This window comes from Lepidochelys olivacea, assembly GCF_965140295.1.
Source record: "Lepidochelys olivacea isolate rLepOli2 genome assembly, chromosome: 6".
NCBI classification, from domain to species: Eukaryota; Metazoa; Chordata; order Testudines; family Cheloniidae; genus Lepidochelys; species Lepidochelys olivacea.
The window spans coordinates 36,309,079-36,331,131 of record NC_140416.1 but is presented as its reverse complement, the minus strand read 5'-3'; the positions used below and the strand labels follow the sequence as shown (position 1 = coordinate 36,331,131).

Sequence of the window (22,053 nt, the reverse complement as noted above, 5' to 3'; positions counted from 1 at the left end):
GGCCCTTGATGGCCAGCAGGCCCTTCCTGCAACCCTGCTGGATGTGAGAAATCTCAGGGCTTTTCTGCCAAATGTGGGAGAGACAAGATGCATGGCACATGGCAGGCTTGATTTTGGCTATGCAGTAGTGAGCATATTTAACCCCATAGTTTACCCAATTTTTTCCCCTTCTCTTTCACCTCATCAAGGCCTGTCCCCGCACAAAAACAAAAAACCAGAAAACTGGTGTTTGGAGCTTTAAAAAAAAAAAAAGGGAGGGCGGGGGATTAGAATTACACATTCTGAGGCTTTTAAATTTTATTGCCAGTGACAGATAGAGAAGGAAACATTTTTCTCCAAAAACTTTCATAACATCATTACTGTTTAATAACAACAGACTGTTTTGACTGTGCGTCCAGTTAATGGCAAACTGTTATGTTTTGGAGAATTTATTTTGGTCTTTAAATAATACAGTTCTCCAAGCATCTGAGAACTTCACCGGTATGATTAACTCCAAATGGCAATTCAGCATTTCAAGGGACAAAGTTATACTTTAGCACGTATTTCTCCTTTTTATGGTTAGAATTTATTTAACTTGTTTTTCTATAAGTCTGATGTAACGGCTTGTTGTATAACTCTGTAGCTGCGTTTAGCAGGCTAACTTTAAATACGAGCGTATACAGTATTTCTTTGTCATTTTCAGACAGGTTTTTCTTGTTCTTAAGATACAACATTTCTATTAATCTTCTTTAAACCAGAAATAAAACTGTCTTTTCTATGAAAGCCCCTGACTTACCAGTATTTATTTTTTATAAATTGGCTGCAGCTTTATTGGACTGCTTTGTGGGCAAGTCAAGGTGGGGAATTTTATTTGCAGAAATTGGGTGCATTACAGAGGTGGCAATCTGTCTTGGAGGAAAGTGCAGGGCTTTTTGTAGCTTTCCCATGGAAGAAAGGCAGGGGTGGCCCAAACACTATGTGGGCTCTAACAATTTTAGGGTCACTTTTATGATGGCTGTCATTTTATTTTAAAAGGTAAAAAGGGGGAAGAGAGGCAGTTGTCTCTTTGGCACATTGTGGGAGATGGCTACTCACAGCAGCAGGTTCTTCCTCTTGAAAGTCAGGAATGAGTATAGCCATGTAGTGAGCCAAGTGCTTCCACAGCTTAATACGGATCAGCTGCAACAGCAAGACCAGTAAATGGGTGATCACTGCTGTCAATCCATCCAGTTTGGAAGCCTAGTACCTGATACATTCGCTTCTACAGTGACAAAAAAACCCTGCAGTTGGGAGTAAACAATTTCTACTAAAATAAATGAGTGGCATGTTCCTTACTTTCCATCTAAATGACATGAAATTCTGGGTTATCTGGAATGTAAGCCCAGAATGAAATAGATTGCTAGAGCCATATTCTGTATAAAGTGAGGGACGGAGCTCCCATTGCTGTAAACAGAGGTTCTTTGCACAGCTCTGCTTATGGCATATTGGCTGTGAGTAAAGACACAAAAAGGGAACATTGATAAAAATGATGGAGGAAGGACAAAAATCATCCTATTTGAATAAATTGTGGAAAGTCCAGTTTTGTTGTTGAGCTATAACTCTACAAATTTCTCCTTTCCCTTTCTCATGCTAAGTCAGCAGGGGAAGATGGCAGTAGTGAGCTTGTACCCCATGATGGCTATACAGGCTGCAGAGCAGCTGTACTGTTACTCCTCTCCTTTTGGGTTGTGTTCCTCTCCCCTTTAATGGAGGATCCCCACTTGATGTAGTGCTAAGGACAAGTTTTGAGCCTAACAACCCAAGAAATTGTATGTTCTTGGGGCAAAATTTTTCTCTCTATTCCTGTTCTTTGCTGTGGCTCACTGTTGTGCTCATTCTGTAGTTGATCTATGCCCAGAACTTCTGGTGATCACAATGATAGCTTTGCCTGTTGAGAGAGCTCTGAGTACACAGAACAGAGCCCCAAGTGAAATTAAGGGGGGGTCAGGCAGTAAAGAATTTTACCCTTACACTCTTTTGGTCCTGAGCCTGCAAACATTGACACACACATGAGAACTTAGTGGAACTGTTTGTGTGTGCAGTTACTTGTGTATCAGGGTTTTCAGGATGGGAACTTTAGATTTTAGATTCAAAATTAAAATTACTGTATATTGCACCACCTGCTTCCCTCCTGCCCTAAAGGAGATTGCATACAAAACCTCTAGGAAATCCCATTCAGAATGAAAAAATCCAATAGCATAGTAGTTAAAATGGAAATTAAAAAGACATTTTCCCTGTGTGTTTTAGGTTGAAATTCTGGAACAATCAAACAATGTGACAGTTGGTTACTACGTTACGAAGGGGAGGTTGGTTTTTATACCTGCTGTTGTTACTGAAATGCTCATTGCTTATGGTATTAGCAACACCACAGCGGACATAAAGCAGCATGTGCCAAATCTTCAGTCTGTTGCTGTACTGGCCTTGCCATGGAATCCATTACCTGCATACCACTTCCAGCTGAAAACAGGCAAGTAACAAAATCACATATCTGGTGTAACAGTTGCACAACTTGTGGTTAGATATTTGGTGCATGTGTATGTTCTCCCTGTGTGCTGTCCCAGTTCTGCGCAGACCGTTGGCACAGCAGACCTCGAGTGTACCGCCCAATGATCACAAGATCTTTTAAAGTACGAAGGCACCCAGCGAGGATTATTGTTGATGAAGCACAGTAATAGCACCTGGCACTCTAAGAGGATACTAAGACATGTATGCCTATGACAGTGGATGCAGCTCAGTCCGTGGCGGGACTTTCCACTGCCTCCAAGGCTGGCCCAAGACACTCCCTCTGAGATACATCTTTATATACCAGTACAAACAAGTTACGTACTGTCATCCTGACCTTATCTTTTAGGAGGGGTCAGTGTGTTTCTGTTATCCTTGGGGAATGTTTTTGTACCATCCTTAATATCGGGATGTGTTTGCATGAGTACTCTGAACTTAACATTTCTTAGGAATGTGTATTTCTGCAATATCAGCCCCGTTCTTTCCATATGATGTGAGCAGGTCCTGCCTCATAGCAGGCCTCTGAGACAAGGGCTTATGTCTCAGGCTCTTTTCCTAGTACACAACTTACTGTCAGTTCAGCAATCAGTTCCCCTCAGAGAAAACAGTGCTCTAAATTTGGTACCCAGTTTGATGTGTGCAGTCCCATTTATTCCTGGGGGCATTCTGCAGAAAATATTTTAAAATTTTGCAAATTGTATTTGTCAAAATAACACTACATAATCACGTCAGTTTCAATTATTTTGGTAATTTATTTCAAAATACCTGTCAGCAAGTATGTCTGTAACGATACGGACACGCACACATTTTCCCCCAGGAGTAGAGAGTTAAAGAAACCCCTATGACAACCCAGTTCCTGTTTCTCTGCCCTCTTCCTGCCTCTTCCCCTCCCCAAGCCCAGTCAGAGGGCCAGACACCCACAATCCCTCTCCCTCAGAGACCACCTGTGCCACGCTCCCAGCCAATGCACCCGAACACTCTCTTCCCCAGAGCCCAGCTGCAGGGCCCCTTGCCCATTCACCCATCCCCCTCCCTCCCAGAGCCCAGGGATACAGAGGGAGAAACAGACTGATGCTCGGTCCCAGGCTTGCATAGAGTTTCCTGCAAGCCGCCCTTTCCTTCCCTCAGGGCATGCTGGGAACTGCAGCTACCAGGAACCCTCTATCTCCCTCCCCCTCCCCCCAGCAGTGTCTTCTATGTGCAAGCTGGGCTGGGCTGGGTCCAGTGGCCCCTAGTGGCGGCTAGCAGCACTGCAGCCCATTTCCATGGGGGAAAGGAAATTCTGCATGCACACATTAATTTCTGCAAAATTCTGCATTGCGCAGTGGCACAGAATTCCTCCAGGAGTACCCATTGTCCATGCTGTCTCTTTAAACATGAGAACAGTGAAAACAGTGGAGTTACACCTGGGATGAATTGGGCCCAATACATTTACATTTTTGAAATCGTCAGACCCTGAACTAAATGAGTGAAATGTATTCTGAAGCATATTATGTATTTCCTATGATGCCAAGAGCCCCATATATGCATATAAGGTCTGGCTGGACCAACTGGGGTCTTGGATTCCAAACATCCTAAACCTGGTTTTATCATTTTACCCTCTCTGTAATACTACTGCAGTGCTCAGTGCAGAGTAACAGGAGAATGTGGGGGAATTGGTCCATACTTACCTTGTGTCTCCAGACTGATTCCCCATATACTAGGTGAAGTGTTGCACTAGCAGGTCAGCCTGTAAGGACACATTTTGAATTTCACTGACTGGGCTTGGGGAGGGGAAGAGATTTCATAAATATATAAAAATATTACAAATATCTTGTTGCATATGCTATTATCCAGAGAAAAAAGAATGAGAATCTGTATGATGATTTTTTCTTTCCTATGAGGAATCCATGACTTAAAGATTGTAAAGATATCATTCATGTTTTAAAATGCTTTTCGTTTGTCCCTTAGCCTTTGAACGAGAACATACAATCATATATATCACTTTTATTTATGCTTGTAATCACAGATTTTAATTCTTGTATTCTATCTTAATGATGAACTGTTTATAATGCTACTTAAAAACATATGCAACCCTCGCATGATATTACTATCACTTGTTTAATTTCTTAAATCGATCATTTTGGTGTGACTCATTATAAGAGTTATGCAGACTAGGAATATATTTTCACTAAAACACATACATACTGTTCCTGTTCTAGAGCTGCAGTTTGTTGGTCAAACAGACAACATACAGTCATGCAAGTTTGTTCAGACCATGGAGCAACGGTTACAAAAAGCATTCGAGGATGCTGAAAGAAAGGTCTTAAACACTAGCAACAACTTAACAGTTCAGGTAAAATTCAACCTCGTTAGCCAATCTTTAAATCACATATGATTATTCCCTGCTGTTAAGAGAGCTTATAGACATTATGTTAATGTCATCATAATAAACTTGATAGTTCCTTTGGAAATGTTTTTATATTTTCATATTAAGTTATGCTGTTTACATTTTGCTAAGATCTTATGGATGCAACATTTTTGAAAAAAGATAATGAAGCACAGTTGCACGAAAAGCTGTTTTATTATTTGAATAACCATTATTCATGTCACTTTTCTGAACTGAAAATTTACTGAGTTTCAGGTTTAAGTAGAGTCATCATTCTAATACTATTTATATTTATTACAAGTCAGCTCCAACAAAACTCCTTCTGATAATCAAGTGTAAGATACTTTTCTTTATATGTTTACTGAACTTTGAGGTGTAGAACATGTCATATCTAGCACTCTTACTAAGAACCCGTGGGTCTATTCATGTGTGTAAAGTTAAAGATGTGCAAGTGTTTGCAGGATCAGAACCAAGGGAATGAATCGCCTTTCTTTGTGTCCTATGTGCTCCATGTTAGTAAATCTGTCCTGTGCACCATGGGCTTGATTCTGCAAAGATTGTACAAAGATTTATGGGAGAGGAGAGTCCTCACATGCCTAAAGTTACTCATGTAGTTACTCCTCTGTGATTAGTTCTATTAAAAGAGTCACTTCATGCTCTTGACTGGGAGCCTGGTACTGGGCTCCTATCAGTTCCCATGCTGATTTCAGGGGCCAGCAGGGCACCATCCCAGCTCACCAGGTCCTCATGAAACATGGATGGTTCCATGCTGGGCGCAGAGCCCCAGACCTAGTCAAAGTAATCATAAAATGAGCATGTAATTGGCAGGTTGCCCAAAGTGCCGTTCTTGTCCCTGGTCTTCTGGTATTCACTCTTCAGCCTCTTAATATGCTCCCTACAATGATAACCTGTCTGGAGAATCTGCAGAGCTGCCAGCTTTTTATCTGTCTGCTGGTACACGTGGTCATTCCTGGTGCTTTTGCTTTTCCACAGTTTTACTGGCCTTGCACCAGAGATTCACCAAAATCTGGCTGTGCTCCTGTGACCCGGAAGCAGTTCACTTTACAAAAGGCTTGATAGGTTCACTTTCCATTGCAAACCCAGGAGGCTCTCTGATAGTGTGCTTGCAGATTGGTGATCAGAGAAGAATGGGTTAACTCTGCCATTCGCATGAGGCGGGTGGTAGGGGCTGGCTTCTGTTTTCAATAGAGTGGATTGCAGATTGTTGGGATAGAAAGGACTATGGAAATTGTCCCAAGGAACTGTGGGATACTTCTGACTGACTCCTGGGACCTGAGTCAAGCAGGGCTGCATCTATGCTGCCAAAAAATAGGGCTTGGACTCTGGGTCCTGGCTTAACTCGAGCTCAGACCCTCCAGCCTTCGGGTCTGAGCAATTGCAATGTAGATGCAAGGGGGAGTTAGCCTTAAGCTGAGCTCAAGCTCAGGCTTATGTTGCAGTGTACTCATATCCTTATAAAGCCTGTGTTAGTGACAAATACATTAAATGTTGGGTTTATTGATTACAGTCCTGTGTGTGTTTGATATCCTGTAGAATCACCAGTGATGATCAGAGCAGAGAATTCTATTGAGTGACTATACAGTGACATATATTGTGTGTTGACTATAACCCTAAAAAGAAAAGGAGTACTTGTGGCACCTTAGAGACTAACCAATTTATTTGAGCATAAGCTTTCATGAGCTACAGCTCACTTCATCGGATGCATACTGTGGAAAGTATAGAAGGTCTTTTTATACACACAAAGCATGAAAAAATGGGTGTTTACCACTACAAAAGGTTTTCTCTCCCTCCACCCCACTCTCCTGCTGGTAATAGCTTATCTAAAGTGATCACTCTCCTTACAATGTGTATGATAATCAAGTTGGGCCATTTCCAGCACAAATCCAGGTTTTCTCCCCCCCGCCCCCAACACACACACACACAGAAACCCACTCTCCTGTTGGTAATAGCTTATCTAAAGTGATCACTCTCCTTACAATGTGTATGATAATCAAGGTGGGCCATGTGGGCCATTTCCAGCACAAATCCAGGGTTTAACAAGAATGTCTGGGGGGGGGTAAGGAAAAAACAAGGGGAAATAGGTTACCTTGCATAATGACTTAGCCACTCCCAGTCTCTATTCAAGCCTAAGTTAATTGTATCCAATTTGCAAATGAATTCCAATTCAACAGTCTCTCGCTGGCATCTGGTTTTGAAGTTTTTTTGTTGTAATATCGCAACTTTCATGTCTGTAATCGCGTGACCAGAGAGATTGAAGTGTTCTCCGACTGGTTTATGAATGTTATAATTCTTGACATCTCATTTGTGTCCATTTATTCTTTTACGTAGAGACTGTCCAGTTTGACCAATGTACATGGCAGAGGGGCATTGCTGGCACATGATGGCATATATCACATTGGTGGATGTGCAGGTGAACGAGCCTCTGATAGTGTGGCTGATGTTATTAGGCCCGTGATGGTGTCCTCTGAATAGATATGTGAGCACAGTTGGCAACGGGCTTTGTTGCAAGGATAGGTTCCTGGGTTAGTGGTTCTGTTGTGTGGTATGTGGTTGCTGGTGAGTATTTGCTTCAGGTTAGGGGGCTGTCTGTAGGCAAGGACTGGCCTGTCTCCCAAGATTTGTGAGAGTGTTGGGTCATCCTTCAGGATAGGTTGTAGATCCTTAATAATGCATTGGAGGGGTTTTAGTTGGGGGCTGAAGGTGACGGCTAGTGGCTTTCTGTTATTTTCTTTGTTAGGCCTGTCCTGTAGTAGGTGACTTCTGGGAACTCTTCTGGCTCTATCAATCTGTTTCTTCACTTCCGCAGGTGGGTATTGTAGTTGTAAGAATGCTTGATAGAGATCTTGTAGGTGTTTGTCTCTGTCTGAGGGGTTGGAGCAAATGCGGTTGTATCGCAGAGCTTGGCTGTAGACGATGGATCGTGTGGTGTGGTCAGGGTGAAAGCTGGAGGCATGTAGGTAGGAATAGCGGTCAGTGGGTTTCCGGTATAGGGTGGTGTTTATGTGACCATCGTTTATTAGCACTGTAGTGTCCAGGAAGTGGATCTCTTGTGTGGACTGGACCAGGCTGAGGTTGATGGTGGGATGGAAATTGTTGAAATCATGGTGGAATTCCTCAAGGGCTTCTTTTCCATGGGTCCAGATGATGAAGATGTCATCAATATAGCGCAAGTAGAGGAGGGGCGTTAGGGGACGAGAGCTGAGGAGGCGTTGTTCTAAGTCAGCCATAAAAATGTTGGCATACTGTGGGGCCATGCGGGTACCCATAGCAGTGCCACTGATCTGAAGGTATACATTGTCCCCAAATGTAAAATAGTTATGGGTAAGGAGAAAGTCACAAAGTTCAGCCACCAGGTTAGCCGTGACATTATCGGGGATAGTGTTCTTGATGGCTTGTAGTCCATCTTTGTGTGGAATGTTGGTGTAGAGGGCTTCTACATCCATAGTGGCCAGGATGGTGTTATCAGGAAGATCACCGATGGATTGTAGTTTCCTCAGGAAGTCAGTGGTGTCTTGAAGGTAGCTGGGAGTGCTGGTAGCGTAGAGCCTGAGGAGGGAGTCTACATAGCCAGACAATCCTGCTGTCAGGGTGCCAATGCCTGAGATGATGGGGCGCCCAGGATTTCCAGGTTTATGGATCTTGGGTAGTAGATAGAATATCCCAGGTCGGGGTTCCAGGGGTGTGTCTGTGCGGATTTGATCTTGTGCTTTTTCAGGGAGTTTCTTGAGCAAATGCTGTAGTTTCTTTTGGTAACTCTCAGTGGGATCAGAGGGTAATGGCTTGTAGAAAGTGGTGTTAGAGAGCAGCCTCTTGTTCATATTCCGATGTATTCATGATGACAACAGCACCTCCTTTGTCAGCCTTTTTGATTATGATGTCAGAGTTGTTTCTGAGGCTGTGGATGGCATTGTGTTCTGTATGGCTGAGGTTGTGGGGCAAATGATGCTGCTTTTCCACAATTTCAGCCCGTGCATGTCGGCGGAAGCACTCTGTGTAGAAGTCCAGTCTACTGTCTCGACCTTCAGGAGGAGTCCACCTAGAATCCTTCTTTATGTAGTGTTGGTAGGGAGGTCTCTGTGGATTAGTATGTTGTTCAGAGTTGTGTTGGAAATATTCCTTGAGTCGGAGACGTCGAAAATAGGATTCTAGGTCACCACAGAACTGTATCATGTTCGTGGGGGTGGAGGGGCAGAAGGAGAGGCCCCGAGATAGGACAGCTGCTTCTGCTGGGCTAAGAATATAGTTGGATAGGTTAACAATATTGCTGGGTGGGTTGAGGGAACCATTGCTGTGGCCCCTTGTGGCATGTAGTAGTTTAGAAAGTTTAGTGTCCTTTTTCTTTTGTAGAGAAGCAAAGTGTGTGTTGTAAATGGCTTGTCTAGTTTTAGTAAAGTCCAGCCAAGAGGAAGTTTGTGTGGAAGGTTGGTTTTTTATGAGAGTATCCATTTTTGAGAGCTCATTCTTTATCTTTCCCTGTTTGCTATAGAGGATGTTGATCAGGTGGTTCCGCAGTTTCTTTGAGAGCGTGTGGCACAAGCTGTCAGCATAGTCTGTGTGCTATGTAGATTGTAATGGATTTTTTACCTTCAGTCCTTTTGGTACGATGTCCATCTGTTTGCATTTGGAAAGGAAGATGATGTCTGTCTGTATCTGTACAAGTTTTTTCATGCAGTTGATAGTTCCACCATGATTTCAACAATTTCCATCCCACCATCAACCTCAGCCTGGTCCAGTCCACACAAGAGATCCACTTCCTGGACACTACAGTGCTAATAAACGATGGTCACATAAACACCACCCTATACCGGAAACCCACTGACCGCTATTCCTACCTACATGCCTCCAGCTTTCACCCTGACCACACCACACGATCCATCGTCTACAGCCAAGCTCTGCGATACAACCGCATTTGCTCCAACCCCTCAGACAGAGACAAACACCTACAAGATCTCTATCAAGCATTCTTACAACTACAATACCCACCTGCGGAAGTGAAGAAACAGATTGATAGAGCCAGAAGAGTTCCCAGAAGTCACCTACTACAGGACAGGCCTAACAAAGAAAATAACAGAAAGCCACTAGCCGTCACCTTCAGTCCCCAACTGAAAGCCCTCCAATGCATTTGTCATAAATATAAAGGGAAGGGTAAACCCCTTTGAAATCCATCCTGGCCAGGGGAAAGCTCCTCTCACCTGTAAAGGGTTAAGAAGCTAAAGGTAACCTCGCTGGCAGCTGACCAAAATGACCAATGAGGAGACAAGATACTTTCAAAAGCTGGGAGGAGGGAGAGAAACAAAGGGTCTGTGTCTGTCTGTATGCTGGGTCTTTGCCGGGGATAGACCAGGAATGGAGTCTTAGAACTTTTAGTAAGTAATCTAGCTAGGTATGTGTTAGATTATGATTTCTTTAAATGGCTGTGAAAAGAATTGTGCTGAATAGAATAACTATTTCTGTCTGTGTATCTTTTTTGTAACTTAAGGTTTTGCCTAGAGGGGTTCTCTATGTTTTTGAATCTAATTACCCTGTAAGATATCTACCATCCTGATTTTACAGGGGGGATTTCTTTATTTCTATTTACTTCTATTTTTTATTAAAAGTCTTCTTGTAAAAAACTGAATGCTTTTTCATTGTCCTCAGATCCAAGGGTTTGGGTCTGTGGTCACCTATGCAAATTGGTGAGGCTTTTTATCCAACATTTCCCAGAAAAGGGGGGGTGCAAGTGTTGGGAGGATTGTTCATTGTTCTTAAGATCCCAGGGTCTGGGTCTGTAGTCACCTAGGCAAATTGGTGAGGCTTTTTACCAAACCTTGTCCAGGAAGTGGGGTGCAAGGTTGTGGGAAGTATTTGGGGGGAAGGACACGTCCAAACAGCTCTTCCCCAGTAACCAGTATTAGTTTGGTGGTGGTAGCGGCCAGTCCAAGGACAACGGGTGGAATATTTTGTACCTTGGGGAAGTTTTGACCTAAGCTGGTAAAGATAAGCTTAGGAGGTTTTTCATGCAGGTCCCCACATCTGTACCCTAGAGTTCAGAGTGGGGGAGGAACCTTGACAGCATTATTAAGGATCTACAACCTATCCTGAAGGATGACCCAACACTCTCACAAATCTTGGGAGACAGGCCAGTCCTTGCCTACAGACAGCCCCCCAACCTGAAGCAAATACTCACCAGCAACCACATACCACACAACAGAACCACTAACCCAGGAACCTATCCTTGCAACAAAGCCCGTTGCCAACTGTGCCCACATATCTATTCAGGGGACACCATCACAGGGCCTAATAACATCAGCCACACTATCAGAGGCTCGTTCACCTGCACATCCACCAATGTGATATATGCCATCATGTGCCAGCAATGCCCCTCTGCCATGTACATTGGTCAAACTGGACAGTCTCTACGTAAAAGAATAAATGGACACAAATGAGATGTCAAGAATTATAACATTCATAAACCAGTCGGAGAATACTTCAATCTCTCTGGTCACGCGATTACAGACATGAAAGTTGCGATATTACAACAAAAAATCTTCAAAACCAGATGCCAGCGAGAGACTGTTGAATTGGAATTCATTTGCAAATTGGATACAATTAACTTAGGCTTGAATAGAGACTGGGAGTGGCTAAGTCATTATGCAAGGTAACCTATTAACCCTTGTTTTTTCCTACCCCCGCCCCAGACATTCTTGTTAAACCCTGGATTTGTGCTGGAAATGGCCCACATGGCCCACCTTGATTATCATACACATTGTAAGGAGAGTGATCACTTTAGATAAGCTATTACCAACAGGAGAGTGGGTTTCTGTGTGTGTGTGTTGGGGGCGGGGGGGAGAAAACCTGGATTTGTGCTGGAAATGGCCCAACTTGATTATCATACACATTGTAAGGAGAGTGATCACTTTAGATAAGCTATTACCAGCAGGAGAGTGGGGTGGGGGGAGAGAAAACCTTTTGTAGTGGTAAACACCCATTTTTTCATGCTTTGTGTGTATGAAAAGACCTTCTACACTTTCCACAGTATGCATCCGATGAAGTGAGCTGTAGCTCACGAAAGCTTATGCTCAAATAAATTGGTTAGTCTCTAAGGTGCCACAAGTACTCCTTTTCTTTTTGCGAATACAGACTAACACGGCTGTTACTCTATAACCCTAAAAAGAGGCAGTTAAATTAAATGATGATTTATATGAATAAGCATAAAGCAAAACCTACATAAAAACAGTAAAGTTAACATTTTTTTCTTTTATACCTCAATAAGCTCCTAGTTTGTGTCTGGTATGTGTGGCAATATAGGAGGAGATGGGAGGTACAACGGAGCTTCTCTCAGCACCCCTTTTCCCTTCCTGGACTCCTTAGTAGATGCCAGTCACGGTATGGATAGAGGCAGGCTCAGAGATGGGTGTGAGGAAGGGAGCAGACAGCCATTCAACAGAGCAGTAAGATCAGAAAGAAAGGGGAGGACCTTTTTCCCATGAAGGTGGATGAGAGAGGAGGAGATTTGTGCCACCTCAGTAGGATGATAGAGAAGGGACTGATGCCCCTTGAGGATCTCATGGAGGGGATGGGGACGTGACACCGCTTTCCCTGAGTAAAGCCTTTTTAATATTTTATCTATCAAATAATCAGTCTCACCCTCCTTGTATTTTTGCCATTTTTCCATTGAAAATCAGGAATAGAATTTCTGGTCCTCACTTAGGGCCACTCCTGTTCCACCGGTCTCTGTTCGGTAATGCAGCTACATGTGCTAAAGAGAGCACATCCTTCTTACAGAAAGTGATGATCACAGTCAACATTTCTCTGATTTGTTATTCGGACTGACTATATAAAATGTGTGAACTAACGAGTTGAAATGTAGCCTCCCACCATTTCCTTACTTTTGTTTTGTTTCAGATTTTGAACACGTCAAATGTCTCCCAAGCGGTCACTTTGTTTTATGTGGTGAGCAATCAAAGTACAGCCCTAAATGGCACCACCTCCAGCTACCTTCTTAATCAGCTTTCAGCTGAGCTGGTGGGATTCTACCTTACCTACCCGCCACTGACCATTGCAGAATGTAAGCTCTTACATTATAGTGTTCTGATTTGCTGATGCTGCTTGAGGTACTTTGAAGTGTAACAAATGGAAATTTAAAAGGCGTTTTATTTTATTTATTTATTTATTTATTTATTTATTTATTTCAGTTTAACTTGTTAAATAGACACCTATACCAGCCTCTAGGAACCCTGGTCAATATTTAAGAATGCATAAAACTTCTTCCTCCCCACACCCGTCTCCCAGTGACAAAACAGCAGCAGATCTCACACAAGTATAAAGCCAGCACTGAATCAAGAAAACATAACAAGACATCCCTCGCTCTCTCTCTACCCCACAAGCATCAGCCCTCAGCAATGGCCTGATTTTGCACCATTATATCAATGGGAGTTTTGACATTAACTTTAGCAGGAGCAGAATTAGAGTCCAAATGCCTGTTGAAATAGATGGACTTTGTAGTGCTCTGAATGTCAACAGATCCAGGTGCTTTTGAAACCAATAGAGTGGTGAACGGGTGAAGGCCTTGAAGTGAAGAGCAGAGGAACTGTGTTTGAAAACCTATTTGAAACAACTCTTGGTGCAATTTCTGAGTGTCTTATGCTAACTTTGCAAGACATTTCTTTAAATCACAAACAAGGTTTAAATATTTCAGGATGAAGTATTCATTTCATACTATGCAGCCTCTTATTTCCCTGTATTATGAGGAGGCAAGGATGCTGTGAATTGATGAAAATCATGCCTCAGGGCAGTACGCACAGAATGTATTTTCTTTGACCCATGTAATATTCTGATTTCCATAAAATGAGTGAAGACACAAGAATATTGGTGGCTATGGGGATTTTTGCTTGATCATTTAAATTCAGCCTATGAAATTAGGCTCAGTATAATTACGAGTTTGCTATTCACAGGAAAAGATCAGTGTAAATGGAGACAAAGACACAATGGGGGGACATTAATATGTAATAATGGTCTTGAGTTAAAAGAGGGCAGGTTCCAGTTGATCTTATTATGCATAAGTCTTCATGATACACTTCTCAAATATTAAAGACTGTGTTGGAAGAACAATAAAGATCTGGCGTAAGCCTACAGTAGCCAAGAAATTCAATGATAAGGCTCAAACACTGTCTTCGACCCAGCCTATCAGACCTATTTATTTCATGGGATTCTCAGTGTGTTATTTTCCATTCCATATGTGTTGCAATAACTAGCCCTAACAGAGTAGGGCAAAGTACAGCTTTTTGCTCCTACCTCTGAATTATTGGAGTTTGTATCTTAAAATAAAATCCTTAGAAACTGTAATACATTTTCTGGCCTAATGAAACAGTGTTGTCACACTTGAGAAGTCAGGGAAATGTTAAATCACCTTTTTGGTCCTTTCTTCCTTCTTGAGAAATAACCATATAGAGCCATATTTTGACCCCCTTTCTCACACTGATGATGAGTTACTCTTCCAAATAATCCCCCTGAAGTCATTTGCATGAGTAACTGCTCACTCACCAATGCGAGTAGGCCAGGAGAAGCAGCCTAACCCGACTAACACAGCTGCTACTCTGAAATCAGAGTACAGGGATTCACATAGTGGATTACCATTGAGAAATAACCGTATTGTGATTGTGCAAATTAGCCCAGCACAACCAATTGCCGTGCAGGGAACTGAATTATTGTGGTTGAAACTGTACAGTTTTGCATCACTAACTGTACTGCATCTCTGACTGCCTGAGACAATTCTATCTTGGGACAATTTCACAGCATCGGCCTGCTCAACATGTTTATCAGTTCCAGATTATGAAATTTATGCAGGTGAAAGGGGAGTCATGCACAAGGAGCCTTTTTTCTTTGCATGGCTGACACAACTCCACATGCTTGCTGCAGATTCAGGGCTACTCCTGGTGCACAGAGAGCTCCCAGAGGGGTTGGGACGAAGGCCCTGGCCCTCTCTTCAAACCAGCCTCCGCAGCAGGATTGGTGTGCAAGAGAGAGGAGTATGCTGCCTTCCACAAAGGTGGTATAGCAGCAGGCATGCTCCTCATTGCAAGGGACTTCTGAAAGGCATTCTCTCACTGAGGCAGAATCCCTGCCAGAGCTCCCCATGGGGTAATGCAGTTCCTCACTGCCCCCAGCACAGGTCTGTGCCTAGTAGGCATGATAAAGTCCTTAGCTAGTGCTACTGTAGCACGCCATGTAGTGGCTTCAAAGAGTAGTTGCAGGTCTTGGTTAAATTCACCCCACAGCAGGTATGCAGCTGACTGATGAACCTGCTATGCGTGCAAAATATATAGCCTCAGCCTGATACTGACTGTTCTGTAAATATTTACTGAGGAAATTGTTTTGTGCTCATTAACTTGACACCCTAATGGTATCAGTCTACCAGGTAACTATTCCTATCTTTGTGAGAACTCATTATTTCCCAGAAGGCTGTAGTGGTTCCTTCAGGGCCTTCAGGAGTTATCATATACATGCACAGGTCAAGGAACCCTGAACAGCATCTGCACAAATCATGGCAGATGTGGATACTTGCTGCACAAATGACAAATTAAGAACTCTCCAGTGTGCGAATCTGATCACCCAGAACAGACCATGGAACATACAACGACTCAATGCCTGATTCATAAATAGGAAGGAGGCATTAGAGCGATACACTCCACTACTCCTGACGCGATTATCTGGCTCAACCATCTGAATGTAAAATTATAGTTGTTGCTCTACGTTTACATCAGCCGTACAAAGAAGAAGGCGACAGTTAAAGTAAGCAGTGATACAATTCCTTATAAAAAGTAATTACTGTGTATAGTCAGATGCTTTGCAAAGTTTAATATTTCAAATCACTTTATTTTGTTTTCTAAAATTCTACAGTAACTTCTACAGTAAATTACAGTAAATTCTAAAGCTGCTGTATGCCATAGATTAAATCCTTTCCACATTTTCCTTTTTAATGAAAAAGCTGCAGATCTAGATTGTGAATTAATTGCTCGTGAATTCCACATTATAAAGCACTTTTGAGATGTAAAAGTGCAAGTGGGTCAAAATGTAAAACATGAGTTTCTCACAGCCATCTAGTAAATTTCAGCATATATAATACTATGAATGGTGGCATATTAACCTCATACACTGAATGTTTGATGCCATATAGTTTGGCAATGTGAAATAGGGTCAGTTTTGTTTGTTTCATCTATAATTCACACACAAACAGATATATTTGATACATATATTAAATACATTATTTTTATATATTGTTTATTTAGGATAAGCTTCTGCTAGCCTTACATTAAATAGTACCTTACTCCATGAGCAGTCCTACTGAAATCATTGGTTTCAATAGGACTACGTGATGTGTGGGGCTCTATTCAATGTGTATTTGAGTAGGGCTAGTAGAATCAGACTCTGGTGTATTTTATTATTTATTTAGTACCAAATTATGCCCTGGCTTGTAAAGCTGCACAGAGGAATAAGGAGGCACTAAATGTCCCCTTACTCCCTTACACAGGCTCCCCATGTAGGAAGAGCAGCCTATGTAGAGCCTCTGCATTTGTGAGCAGGAGGAAGTAGAGAATGGCAGAGGTGCCAGCCCACCCTAATTTTCCATAATCATATGGACCTGCTGGACTATGTTAACACACTGTAGGTATCTAGAGCATGACAGCAGGTCCACAAAGGGTAGTTAGAGCACAACATGCAGCCTGTGGCTTGGGCAGTGAATCCTGTGCCCCAACCCATTTAAACTTGCCACAGCTTGCCTTTTATCAGCGCCCCAACCCAGGGACAAAATCAGCCAAAAACTCCAAAAAACAAACAAACAAACAAAAAACCATGCAAAATGGTGTCAGAAGTGCTTGCAAAGGAGTGAGTATATGGCCAATATCATGGTCACTCCTGGTCACAGAAGTTGATGTTACTAAATGTTACTTCAGCTTACCGCTGTTATTACTCTACCATGCACAGAAGTGCATCTAAAATGCACCACAAGCGTTCAAGGCAGTACCCCAGGCCACCTTTGTATATTTGGCTTCACACCTTTGGCATTTGCTGCTGCTCCAAGCAGCCTCCCTAATTCGTCCCTAATTTTTTCATAAATGTCCCTAAAAGTCTGAGCAAGGATGGTATCTCTGGAATGGAAGGTGCCTTGTCTCCATCCCCTCCCAATATGCCAGCTGGCATAGCTGCACCAGGGCATGTATGTTGTGCTAGGAATGGACTTGGCCCAGTGTACTTTTGACCGCTGCCCCACTCCCACAAAGCAAGGGACAAATTGGGAAATAGATGGTGACCCTTGGAGTTCTGTTGTGTCTCCAGGTCTGCTCCTGGACAGCACACTAATGTTTTGCCCCATACGTGGGGCTTGTGGCAAAGCCACACTTTAGCCTTATTTCCTAGTGCTTGGTTAATTTTATATTTTTTGAGATGTATAATGTGTTGGATGTTGGAATATGATGAAATAATTTTTAATTTTTTTTAAGCTTTGGAGTATCCAAACCTTGATGTCTCAGAAACTACTAGAGACTACTGGGTGATTACAGGTACTTTTTTCTATTGTTAGAACTCAGTCCTGCAAGCATACCAGTGAGTGACTTCACACGAAAATGAACAGTAGTCATACTGAACACGTCCCATTGCATATAGCAGGACTACTCACCTATTTATAGCTACTCCCGGGCAGGCACAGTTGTGATTTTTTCCAGCTTCAGTGGTGGCAGTCTCCTGTGTCTAGTACTTGTCTCAGGATTTCTGGTTTTTATGTAGGTCTTGGATTTAAATCTAAAATTCAAAGAGGTTTGACTCAAGCCCAGAAAAAAAATGAATATTGTAGAATGTAACAAAGTTTGTGATGACTCACTTGCTGTCTCTGGATCCAAGAGTTTCTGAATCTGAACTTTATATAACTTTAGTACATCAGCAGAGAATGCTAATGATCTTCACAATACTGTATTTACAGTGTAATCATATTCACTATATCACACTCCTACTGAGAATCCTTTTTACGCTTAGAAGTCATAGGTGGGCCAGTAAAGTTTTTTTGGCATCTTTGATCCAATAGAAAACTAAATTTCACAATATCATTGTGTCAGTACTTGGAATCCTTACTATTAATTCAAAAGTGAAAATAAAATGAAACCTTACATGAAATGGATCAAATTCTATTGTATATCTCCTGTGATTTGGTATCCTTGTTCTGCTTATTTGTGTTATGTTGTGATGTTTTTGAGATGAAGACTTACCCTTATGTAAAAGATTATTGCAATTCATCACGGCCCTGATCCAAAGCCCATTGAAATCAGTGGAAAGACTCCCACTGACCTTAGAGGGCTTTGGATCAGATTCAATGAGCCTGATGCTCCAGTTCTTGCAGACACAAAACTCCTATTGACTTCAGTGGGATACTACAGATATTCTAGTTTTTTAAAATATAACTCCAACTGCAAGGGTAAGCCCTTTAAAGTTTTGAAATGACTTCAAAAATACAGTGAACATGTATGAATTGTGTAAAGTATACTGTATATGCTTTACAATTTATTGGACTTTATTAAATCAAATGTGTATTCACAAATCATTCAATGCCCTAGAACACAGAATGTTTTGTCAAACTGAATCCTGTAGAATTTCAATTTCAGATTTACAGACCCTTGGATGAAAAACTGTCCCCTTACCTGACAAATGCATATAATTGTCCTTTGATAACCTTCTTGAGGCTTGTCTGTTCTTATGTTTTTCATTTAAGAGTTTGCTTTTATTTTGCACTGAAGCTTGGTGTAGATGTAGAGATACTCAAAGACCTATTGGTAAACCGAAAAGCTGAGAACAACTGTTGGAGGATTTTATTCTCTGTGTGTAGAAATGTAGCTGATAAATTATCTGAGAAAAACTGTATAGTGGCTGGAAACAGAAAGTCATGTTATACCCACAATGGAAATTATTTAGAGTGTGTAAATTTGTTATCTAGTTGTTTATCTTCTAAACTAGCTTGTACATCTTTATCACATACAGTTGCAGCCATGTATTATTTAATCCATCCATGCTGATATGAGATTTTCTCCATTGCCACAGTTATACAAGGGGTCGACATTACGTTACTGGGACTTAACAACCAAAGCTTTGCAAGACTAATGGAGCAGCGGCTGGCCCCACTGTTCGTGATGTCCCATCAACAAGGAAGGCGATTTAAACGTGCTACTACAGTGGGCAGCTACACTGTGCAGGTGATCAATAGGATACAAGTTGTATCCAGATACTATTTCTAAAAGGCTATGGGTGCATAGATACTGCATGGATTGCTGTGCAAAATAGTTAATTGGAATGAGTTTGGACATTCTTATTCATGAATACCAAACCAGCGTGAGAGTTGTGCAGGTCACTCAAAGGAGTTTCTGTTTCCAAAGTCAGGCACGTTTTCATGTTTCTTTTCTCTTTGGAAATAGACAGTGGTTGCTCTGCAGTAGGAAATATTTTGCTCTCTGCTTACTATATATGTTTATGTAGCATGCAAAATTTAGTAGAAAGAATCTAGTAGTGAAATTAACTTCAGTAAGAGCTTTGCTATATTCTCAAGAGTGAAGAGAATTTCTATAGGTCTTCTTTCATATGGCTGACACAATAAGTAAAAGTTGTATCTGATTTCTGCATTGTGATGAGATCCTGTGCAAAGCAATCAGGGATTTTTTTAAAATTAAATTTTATTTATTTTTTAATATGGCCTTGTTCTGTGCAGGGACACAGATCACATTCTGAAATGAGGGTCTGAAACCTGAACATTTTACGATTGATTCAGACAGAATACTGCATTGTGAAATGACCTTTGTCTTTTCTTTGGTGAGCTTTCAATTCCCAGTCAGTGTTTTCCACCAGAGCTTAGTTTGTTTCTACACCAGAGTTAGCCGGCTGCCCTACTTTCATGTAATTCAAAATTTTCTGCCTGCAAAATTTCACAAGCTAAGTTGTCAGTTCTCTGCACCTTTCTCCAAACTTCATTTACTGTGAAATATTTTAAAAAAGGACTATTTTCTAGTATTTGCATTGCAAACATCTTCCCCACAATTCTCTGTGTTCTCAATATGAAACAATTAAAAGGGAGGGCATTTTTATTTGATATAATCATGAATCTTAGAAAAATGTTACATGAAAACATTGAGTCTATAACAAAATGCAAAAAAGAAAAATCCCTTTCTTTTTCATGTGATTATAAATAATTAGTACAACTCCACTTACCACAGGAAAAATAAAGAGGTGCACTTTCAAACCTCTACCAATATGACAGAACAAAACCAAAAGAGTCTTTTTGTTTGCTTGTGGGTAGTGGGTGCAAGGATTTGTTACCCACAGAATACCAGCGAAGTGTAATTTTAAATAAAAGCACATTTAAATTTCTCTCAGTTTAATTGCTTTTTCATGGTGCAGAAGCAAGCTGACACCAGGGCTACACTGTAGAGACCCCAAAAAGAGTTGACATTTTGTTTGCTATTTTACTTATATTTTTTCATTGCCTCTGTTTTCTCATCTAGGGATTTCAAATGATAAATATTTTTAAAAGATCCTTATAAAGGTTGTCAGGAAGGACTGCTGTATGCTGGGTAAACAAAGCAATACTATGAAACAATGTAAGGCCCTGAAATTCTGTGAGAAGTTTTGCATTGAGCTTTTACTTGTGTGGCATCCCATTAACTTCAGTGGAGTTCTTGACAGATGCAGAGGTCTGCCTGGAGGTGGCTCTGTGCAGGATCAGGATCTAAGTGATGGTACAATATAAACATCGCGTCTGTCTCTTTCTCTCTCCTTTTATAATAAGATGGTAAAAATGCAGCGTATTCCAGGACCCAAGGAGCCTGCTGAACTGACTTATTATACATTATACAACGGGAAACCTCTGCTGGGAACTGCAGCTGCCAAAATGTTGAGTACTGTTGATTCTCAAAGGATGGCCTTGACGTTAGGTTATGTCATCCAAGTACAAGCTGATCGTAAGAATTCTTTTCTTAAGTTTTCAATCCCCAGTTTTAATCACATTTATTGTCATTTCTCAGAACGAATATTCAAAATGCAACATTCATTACGGGACATGCTCATTAACCACACTCTATAATTTCAAATGAACTTGTTTTAGTAAAATCTTCAGTCAGGTGGCACTTCCTGCATATGAAAGTGTAGTAATTCCATCTGTTTGGATGAAGGACTGACATTAGAGAAGCTACAAAGAACATTGATAGAAAAAGGAGAAATGGTTTTGACAAATGATTAAACTATTGGCTATAAGCATGAGATGAAGTCAGAAAAATGGCTCAAAAGGTGCAATATCAATTCCAGTGAGTACAGTACATTCTGTGTTTGGTCCTAGATTTGATCACACTGTATTATTGATTTTCAGTCTTTGTTGTTCTTCAGACAACAGAGATTTTTGACCCCTGTTTGCATAAATTACATTCCCTCAAATTCTAAATTACATTGTTTCTCATAAAAATGCTTCAAAGTGCCTTTCCTGCTAAAATGGATGTAAATTAGAAAAACATACTGTCCTCTTATCCTCTGTACATGCTTTTATGCTCTTGAAATGGATGTTTGAGTGACTATATTGCATTTGCAAGATTTGAGCTGACCTGACCTTGTACTTGCATGGTGTTATAAGGAGGCCTTGCTCATCTGTAGGTGTACGTATTCTGGTTCCGTACAAGGTGAAGTCAAGAGTTTACAGAGCATCATTAAATGAAATTATGAACTTGGATAGCTAAGACTCTCAGATTTGATTATTTGAATGGAGGAGACAAAGCATCCCAGTACCTTGCTAGTAAAATAAAATATTCCCATTGCCTCATTTTGGACATAGTACAAGTATTTCCTTGTAATTACAAGAAAGATATTTTACACATTTTTCGTTCTGATGCATTTTTATTTGTTTTACAGTAGTGCCTGGATGAGTCCCAGTGTGATAGATGCTGCACTGATACATGGCGAAAGAGAATCCCTGCCCTAAAGAGTTTACAATCTGAGTAGACAGGACAGACCAAGGGACTGAGACAGAGAGATTAGGGAACTGAGCCAAAGCCCATTGAAGTCAGTGGAAAGACTCCTGTTGATTGGGCATTGAATCAGGTCGCAAGTGACTTACCCAGATCTCTTGAGTCTCAGTCCTTTGTATG

The 22,053-nt window shown here is 41.4% G+C and overlaps 1 protein-coding gene across 3 annotated transcripts in view; it reads left to right on the top strand.

Annotated features, from left to right (window-relative positions):
- KIAA1549L (KIAA1549 like) overlaps positions 1-22,053 on the top strand; it is a 208,576-nt gene that overhangs the window by 112,811 nt on the left and 73,712 nt on the right. For all 3 annotated transcript variants that reach the window (XM_084631649.1, XM_084631648.1, XM_084631650.1), the window contains 6 exons: positions 2,266-2,485; positions 4,722-4,855; positions 12,794-12,956; positions 17,389-17,448; positions 18,974-19,125; positions 20,709-20,880. In XM_084631649.1, the coding sequence (XP_084487775.1) occupies positions 2,266-2,485; positions 4,722-4,855; positions 12,794-12,956; positions 17,389-17,448; positions 18,974-19,125; positions 20,709-20,880 (901 nt within the window). The remainder of the gene's footprint in view (positions 1-2,265; positions 2,486-4,721; positions 4,856-12,793; positions 12,957-17,388; positions 17,449-18,973; positions 19,126-20,708; positions 20,881-22,053) is intronic.